The sequence below is a fragment of the Nilaparvata lugens genome, unplaced genomic scaffold, assembly GCF_014356525.2.
Source record: "Nilaparvata lugens isolate BPH unplaced genomic scaffold, ASM1435652v1 scaffold8581, whole genome shotgun sequence".
In the NCBI taxonomy this organism is placed as follows: domain Eukaryota; kingdom Metazoa; phylum Arthropoda; class Insecta; order Hemiptera; family Delphacidae; genus Nilaparvata; species Nilaparvata lugens.
This window is the reverse complement of record NW_024094326.1, coordinates 1322-9999: the sequence shown is the minus strand read 5'-3', so window position 1 is coordinate 9999 and position 8678 is coordinate 1322. Positions and strand designations below refer to the sequence as shown.

Genomic DNA, 8678 nt, shown 5'->3' with positions numbered 1-8678 from the left:
TTTATTTATTTATTTATTATTTATTTATTTATTTATTTATTTATTTATTTATTTATTTATTTATTATTTAGTTATTTATTTATTTATTTATTTATTATTTATTTATTGCTCATTTATCTGTATTCCACTGCTCCTGTGTACGAATACAGATCTAATCAGCTGATGAAATGAAAAATTCTCGTCTTTGTGGTGGCATAAGTCTGTCCGCGCTTACATGGCTGTGACTCAAGTCACCCGGGACGTCACCATTTGGAAACACATGCTCTCCACTAGAGTCCAGTCTCTTCTTGACCTGAGTCGCATAAGTGTGAGTTGAGCCTAAAATTCTACTCAACCAAATACGTTCAGATTTGGCATGTATGTTCAGTTGGCCATCTAGAGGCGCACTAAGAACGAATTTGTAAAATGTCCTAAGATACGCCCAAAATCTGCGTTTTTACAGCGTATTTCTGCGTTTTCTCAGCTTTTTCAAGAACTTGGATCGGCGGTTTTGACGTTTTTCCTGCGTTTTCTTCGCCTTCTCAAGAACTAATTGACAGATCATGTCCAGATTTGGCAAAAAAGTTCAGCAAGTGTCTAAAATTTTGTCTTGAGAGGACTTCAAAATTACGCCAAAGATGCGCCCAAGATGGGCGGTTTTTTGCGTTTTCCTTGCGTCCCCTAGCGTTTTCTCATATTTTTCAAGAATAAATTGCGAGAAAATGTTCAAACTTGGTACAGAAGTTCAGAAAGGGTCTAGAAATTTTGTCTTGATAGGACTTAAAATTACGCCAAAGATACGCCCAATCTAGGAGCTTTTACAGCGTTTTCCAAATAATGTTTCCCAGCGTTTTTTAGAGGGTTTATTTTCTCAAGTTTTATTGACTTTTCAAACATTTTTATACATTTTTCAAACAAATTCATACTTGATAGGGTTAGATTCTTCTTCTTCTCCTTCTACTCCTCCTCCTCCTCCACCACCATTTGGTAGAGAGTTAGTGGGGAGGATATTTCGAATATTGTTTCCGAAGAATGGACATTGATATGTCCAAAGCTCCGCCAATTTATGTAGATGTATAACAATTTAATATTATCTATAATTTTATATTACAAATTGCTTTTAATATCATATACAGTTCAATAATTATTTCTTAGTCTATATTATGTAAATTCATCTATAATGTTGCTGTATTGTAAGCTAATGTATATAAGTGTATAAGCCAGTATATATTGTAATCTACATAAATAAAGAACTCAATCAATCAATCAACCACTTCCTATAGTAATTAACCTGAATTCAATCAAAACCCTCTATCTAATTGTAATTACCTTTTGGTGACAATATGAGCACACTGCCGGCCGACAGAAAACTGGACGAGGTGTTGGAGTAGCCACTGCAGTTGTTGGCCTGCGGCATGACGTGCACAAGCTGTGTGACGTCACAGTTGGCCTCTCCAGCATCTCCCTGCACTATGCGAACGGGGTCGGTCAGTGCATCCCTGGCCAGCCTCTCTATGCGCTTCTTGAACGTTGCACTGAACAGCAAAGTCTGCCTGTCGGGCCTGGTGTGGTGCAGATTGACGCACTTGCGGTTCTGTAAAGTGGAAAAAAGATAGAAAATATTCTATTAAAGGGCCGGTAAAGTACAGAAGAGTATTCATTATTATAAACACAAAAATAACTAGTAGTTCTGTGAACAGTAGAACCTCACGCAGTGTTCTCATCCACAGTACCTGATTGAAACTATAGACCTTATGGAAATACAGCAATAGATTGGCTTCTCCACACATCTGTGTAATCACTTGTCAGCTGATTTATGATGAATAATTCTATAGTCTGATTTTTACTCTAATATTGGCGTATGAAGGAGGCTCCTTTTCCTTTTATATTATCCTTGAAATGCAAAATTTCCAAAAATCTTGTTATACGTCGACGCGCATTGAAAAAGGAACATACCTGTCAAATTTCATGAAAATCTATTACCGCGTTTCGCCGTAAAAGCGCAACATATAAACATTTAAACATAGAGAATGCCAACCGTCGACTTGAATCTTAGACCTCACTTCGCTCGGTAAATAATAATTATATTATTATACGAAAATACAAATTAAATGCTGTGAAAATCACCCCGAAGGCTTCTGCTACTGCAATACTGTCAATTTGTGATTGACTTGGAGCCTGGAATTTGATTTTCGTTTAATAATAATTATATTGATTAATTAGCATTTAAAAATGCAATTTCTAATTATTAATTTCATCTATACACAATGGAATGTACGTAGTCTGGTAAGATGAATAAAAGAGGTGTAAAGTTTAGTAGTAGTAGAAGTAGTAGTAAGGAGGAGGAGGAGGAGGAGGAGGAGGAGGAGGAGGAGGAGGAGGAGTAATAGTATGAAAATTTATTACTACTGTACTACTGTATTTTAAATTCTCTTTTCAAAAGAAAAAGTGAATAGAGGAAGAAGAGGAAAAAGCATTGGGGTAGAGTAGAAGAGGAAAATTAGAAAGGAGGTGAAGAGGAGAAAGAGGACGAGTACATGAGGAAAAGGTAGTAGAAGGAGGAGGAAGTTAGGAAGATGGAGAGGATATAGCAGATGCAAGAGGAGAAGGTAGAGGGGGTGAAGGAGGATGAGAAGGAAGTGGAGGAGGTGGAGGACTAGGAGATGGAGGAAGAGAGAAAAAGGAGGGAGAGAGTGAGCACAATGAGGAGGAGAAAAAGCAAGAGAAGGAAGACAAGGAATGGAGAGTGGGGAGAAGGAGAAGAAAGAGGTGTAGAGTAGCAAAAGAAGGAGGAGGAACAAAAAGAGGAGGAAGAGAGATTGAAGAGCAAGAGGGAAACATACATGAGGAGGAAGGATAGGAGGTGTAAGAGTAGGAGAAGCAAAAAGAAAATATGAGGAGAGGAGGAGGAGGAGAAAGAGAAGGAGGTGTGAATAGAAAGAGCAGGAGGATTCACTCATACTATGAATCCCACTATATCTTCATAACTTTGGCTACTAATCATGAATTAATTTTTTCAGGGTGATGCCCACATGAACTCTAGGCTTGTGCTCAAGCCAATGAGACTCTAATACTCTACTCTAAATTATGGGTTTTTTAGGATGAGGCCCTAATGAGCTCAAGGCTGTGCGTGGGCACTGATACTAACTATTCACAATTTCAATTCATCAAAATACTCACCAAATCCCATATCGAACATCCTGTCAGCTTCGTCCAGTACCAAGAAGGTGACCCTTGTCAGATTGGTGCCTTCATTTTGACGAGATCTATCATCCGGCCCGGAGTGGCCACCACAATCTCTGCTCCCCCCTCCAGGGCCTTGCTCTGTTCCCACTTCGACCCCCCTCCATAGCAGCACACCACGCTCATATTGTACACTTTGCCAAATTTTTTCGCTTCGTTGTAGATCTGTTGAACAGAAAAATAGCAGATCAATCTATAATTTTCATCATTGTGGTAGTTCATTAACAAGCTCCAAGCTTGACGTTGCCATCGTTATATGTCTTAAAAAATATTATGTTATGTACAAGGCAATTTGATTAAGTATGGTCATAGAGAAACAATAGCGTAAGTAGATATGCCATGGTTAGGGCGTTTATGTCGCAAATTTTACTGTTATCTGAAAGCCTTTACTGTCGATTTTTACTGTTTTGTTGGGAGTGTAAGAGTGTATGAACGGCACAATATGAGAGACTACCAGCGTCACACAGCTTCACAAGAAAGAACTACGTGGACTATTGGCTTGGGATAACAGTAAAAGTTGCGACATAAACGCCCTATACCATGCATATCTACTTATGCTATTGTTTCTCTATGGTATGATTCTAATAGCTTCCATAGCTTGAATACAAGAAGGAGACACAAACTTAGAACTCCATTGTACAGTCACACTAAATCTCAAAGAAACTGGCACTTCACATCTATCAAATTATATAACTCCACACCTGAGCACTTGAAAGTACTCACATGCACAGATTAAAAAAAAATATTGAAAACAGTGTTAATTGATGAATGTTGTACAACGTACATGACTATTTTAGACAAGTAGTTCTGTGAACAGTAGACCTCACGCAGTATTCTCATCCACAAGTACCAGATGTCAATGTTTTGAATGTTAACAAACTCATTTCACGTTTAAAATTTGTATTCCATATGATATATTCATCCAGTTCCGTGATGATCTTTCTATCTGATGAAAGTTAATTTTTTAGAATCAAAAATTATAATTTCTCCAGCATTATTATAGTGCTTTTTTTTATTCACCTATTAATTAAGTTTTTTCGAATGTGAGAATATTGATACTGATGGCACGCATAATAATACCATGACTGCAAAACAAAAATATTGAAACCAAACCTTAAAGCTGCGATTAGACCAAATTATTAAAAAAATGTTAATAACTCAATAATTCTTTTAGATTATATAAGATTGAACATAATATATCATACACATGATGAACATATGTGTTTGTCAACTTCCGTTCAATCTAATAGAATCTATAAGGATTAAGTTAAACCATTTTGTTAATAACTTTGGTGTGAACCCAGCTAAATAGGTATAGCTCTTTAATGTATTTGATTGAAACTATAGACCTTATACAAATACAGTAATAGACTGGGCTTCTCCACACATCTGTGTAATCACTTGTCAGCTGATTTATGATGAATAATTCTATAGTCTGATTTTTACTCTTATATTGGCGTATGAAGGAGGCTCCTTTCCCTTTTATATTATCCTTGAAATGCAAAATTTCCAAGAACCTGTATATACGTCGACGCGCAATTAAAAAATGAACATACCTGTCAAATTTCATGAAAATCTATTAACATTTGACAACATATAAACATTTAAACATTAAGAAAAATGCAAACCGTCGACTTGAATCTTAGACCTCACTTCGTTCGGTCAAATAGATTGGAATCGTTTTATGTGATTCATATCTTATTTTATTGTACTGATCTTAGTGTATTGTTTCACTTACTTTCAAAATATTTTAATATTTATGATCAATAAAATGCTATTCTATTCTATAGTTCAACGTACCCATCCTATTTCAAAGGAGTGACCTGACTGAAAAAAAATAGAGGATAAGGAAGATAAGATTAGATTAGAGTATTTCATGAAACTGGCTAACATATCTGTTGAATATTGATCTAATCACCCCCTAGGTACCTGTATTCTTGTTTTAAATCTTACCTGTAGTGATAATCGCGGGTAGGTGCCAGAATAAGCCCAATAGGTCCATCCCCTTCAGCCAGCTGTTTTGGTCCATAATATGCACCAACATGGGCCACAGAAAGGCAGCCGTCTTACCACTACCTGTTTTGGCAATGCCTACACGAAACAACAAATTAATCATTAATCACTAATAATAATTAATTGTTAATTACCGTTAGTGGCCAGCCAAACATAAAATAAACAACCAATAACGACGAATAAACCACTGGGAAATCACGAATTACTTATTTGTTGTATTTGTAACTAGCTGACCCGGCGAACTTCGTACCGCCAAATAGTTAATGCAACTCATGACAAACTCTAGCTGGATGCACACCTGATTAGGCGCGATGCGGCATTTTGAATCCAGATGCTTCTTGCTTATTGGTTTGAATGAAGAACTCACACACACTTGGCGTGGAACGGTGTGATAAGGCAATCTCAATAACATCAACACTTGTATCGCCAAGCCGCGCCTCCTCAGGTGTGCTTAGCTTAGCTAATCTGATTCACTACATTTTTATGAAAATTATCCAACAATCAGTATTCACATTTATATCTCAATAGGACTTCTTATGTGCTTAGATGTGCAGCCGTTATATTTTTAGTTATAGTTGAATGCAGCTTGCTCGGAATTGAATGGTATATCTCCTTGCTGCTGATTTTCCCGTGCATATTCAAATTTACAGCATTTCGAGTTCTACGACCCAAGTTTGGACGTCTTTCGTACCGCGGCATATTATTGGAATTAAAAATTTGTGAATCAGTAGAAAGAAAATGAAAAAACAGATCTACCGACGGCTGTTGGATGACGCAATGATTATAACAGCTGATTTTTATTTCTGTGTGTGGCCAGCCACTACCTCTGTTTACGGAGGTTGTGGAATAACTCAGCAATTAAATAGATAGATAATAGTTGAAAATAATTTCAAGGAACTATTGACAAAAAATAACAAAAATATTGACAAAAAATATTAAACGGCTTTGTTTACGGAGGAAGTGAAGTGGGCCAGCTCCCAATTCTTCTCCCATAAGGATTAAATGTAAACTTTAAAGGACTGTAGGAAAGAGTCCAGAAGTCGGATTATAAATTTGTAAGGCCATAAACCTGGTCCTGAACATAACGAACACAACTGAAAAAATCATGAAATTCGATGCACACATGAAAAAGTTATTGAATGTCAAATTTTGAGCTCGATTTTTATTTTATATAGATTTCATCCATAGGAATACAGTATTTACATTCTACTTTAATATTATTACGGTGTATTTTGCTTTGTTATTAGTTTTTTGGTCTTGCTTATTTAATTTATTATAATTTCAACCTCAATTCTCATGTGCAGTACATTTTATAACTCAAACTATTATTGAACGAAAATCAAATTAATTCGGGGCTGTAAATCACCCCGAAGACTTCTGCTACTGGAAAATATTTTTACAACAGGGTAAACAGCTAGATGGAAATTTGATAAGAGCTACTATCCAAAAATTATTGCCAGTCGGGAATCGAACCCGGTACTCCTAATTGGAGTCAGGGATGCTTACCCTTACACCAAACTGTCAATCTCTGGATAGCAGCGCTCATCTTATACGAAGCCATAGCGGCCAGCCAGTCTACAAATTCAAATTTATGAGCTTAGAAAAAGGATGAAATTAACCTTCCGATGGTCGCACCCTACTCAATCACACGAGCAGTCGCGTGTTGTACTTTTTACAACATCCATTTTTCCAAGTGTTATGTACTCTGTTTACTGTCAAAACATATTAATATTAATTGTATAACTACTTTTTTACATCTTCTTGGATTATTTTACGCCTATGAACAACATTTGGATGATACCATTTCATAGCGCCAAGTTACAACAAGCAAAGCCATCAATTCTGTGTATTGGTTCGTTTACAGTCGCCGTATACAGTCTTCCCTATATTATGCACTGTAGCGACTAAATGGCACCTAAGACTGAACTATTGCTCGGTTGATACTGCAATCAGTGGAGTGATGGGGGAAGTTTTGGAATGCATAGGTGACTCATTCACTGACACCACCCCATCCAATAGTTTTGTGCAGCAAAAAACTGACCCTGTTGTACTTTTTACAACAGTGCGACTGCCGGATGGTTAACAAAATTACTGAAATGAACAAAACAAATTAATGGAGTTAGAAAAAGATGAAATATGGAATTAAATCTATTAATTTCCATCAGTAGACTGGCTGGACGCTATGGATTCGTATAAAATGAGCGCTGCTATCCAGAGATGTTAGTTTGGTGTAGGGAAAAGCATTTAAATAAATGCAATTTCTCATTAATTTCCATCTGTAGACTATTATTATTATTTGATTATTTATTGACTCGACCTTCGCCCCCTGCACCCCCCATAGGGTAAATAGCAGCCTAATTGATGAAAATGAACATACCTATGATATCCCTGCCTCCCAAAGCTGCTGGTATAGACTGTGCTTGAATAGGCGTCGGTTGAGTGTATTCGGACTTTCTAATAGCTTTCATTAATGCATCATCAAACCTGCAAAATAAATTATTATAGCGATATATTATTAAGAAGCTGTAGAGGTTATTTTTCACAAAAAGACATAAAATTAAATAGATACAAGTATTTGAGTCAAATAGGCAGTAGCTAGTAGCATAAATAAGGATAAGCATAAGATATATTTCTTGTCTCTGCTAGTAGTTCTGTGAACAGTAGACCTCGCGCAGTTATAAACCACAGTCTCCTCTAATACTGTCCATCAGAGTAAATTCTGTCTGTCCAGTCGTGTCGCGAGATATCTGTGTATAAACGACTAATGTCTGTTTGGATTGTTGTATCGACAATGCTAATATTTGATATAAACAGCTATGCTACTATCATCAAAAGCTTACCGAGTTGAAAGCATAGAAAAGTCGAGAGAAAATACTATGCTACTTCGAGTAATCAATTGCTTGCCTCACTGCATGCAATTAATAGTCCACACAACAGCTGTTTTTTTCACTAAGTTACATTGAAATATTAAGTTGCATGCAATTAATAATCCACTCCACAGCTGATTTATGATGAATAATCTGATTTTTACTGTAATATTGGCGTATGAAGGAGGCTCCTTTTCCTTTTATATTATCCTTAAAATGCTAAATTTTCAAAAAACTTGTCTGTACGTCGACGCACAATTTAAAAAGGACCTGTCAGATTTCATGAAAATCTATTACCGCGTTTCACCGTAAATGCGCAACATATAGACATAAAAACGTATAAACATAAAGAAAAATGCAAAACCGCCGACTGAATCTTACTCGCTCAGTCGAATAAAAACCTCACTTCACTCGGTCAAATATTGGTGAACTGAAATAACCAGGAGTACGACAGTTAGTTGTGTGAAAGAATTGTTTGGCTAGATAGATTAGAGTTTATTATTTGTATTGTTTTAGTTTATTTTATGTTTTAAAATTTTCAATCATTAATACAATATTTTTTAGTTATTAGTGATG

At 36.2% G+C, this 8678-nt stretch overlaps 1 protein-coding gene across 1 annotated transcript; it reads right to left on the bottom strand.

The window, feature by feature from the left end:
- Positions 1-1386: 1386 nt before the first annotated feature.
- On the bottom strand, positions 1387-7722 carry LOC120349181 (ATP-dependent RNA helicase DDX42-like). The gene is made up of 4 exons (XM_039419147.1): positions 7613-7722; positions 5176-5313; positions 3160-3387; positions 1387-1573 (listed from the first exon to the last, which is right to left on the bottom strand). The coding sequence occupies exons 1-4, from the start codon at positions 7701-7703 to the stop codon at positions 1419-1421; spliced, it is 612 nt and encodes a 203-aa protein (XP_039275081.1). The 5' UTR covers positions 7704-7722; the 3' UTR covers positions 1387-1418.
- Between the last annotated feature and the right edge of the window lie 956 nt (positions 7723-8678).

What these genes read in the sequence shown, in the direction of transcription:
- LOC120349181 (XM_039419147.1), bottom strand. Translation starts at nt 7,703, where the DNA reads ATGAAAGCTATTAGAAAGTCCGAATACACTCAACCGACGCCTATTCAA. An exon ending in ACCCGCGATTATCACTACAG is followed by an intron (nt 3,388 to 5,175) that starts GTAAGATTTAAA and finishes TCTGTTCAACAG; the next exon opens with ATCTACAACGAAGCGAAAAA. An exon ending in GATGTTCGATATGGGATTTG is followed by an intron (nt 1,574 to 3,159) that starts GTGAGTATTTTG and finishes TCCACTTTACAG; the next exon opens with AACCGCAAGTGCGTCAATCT.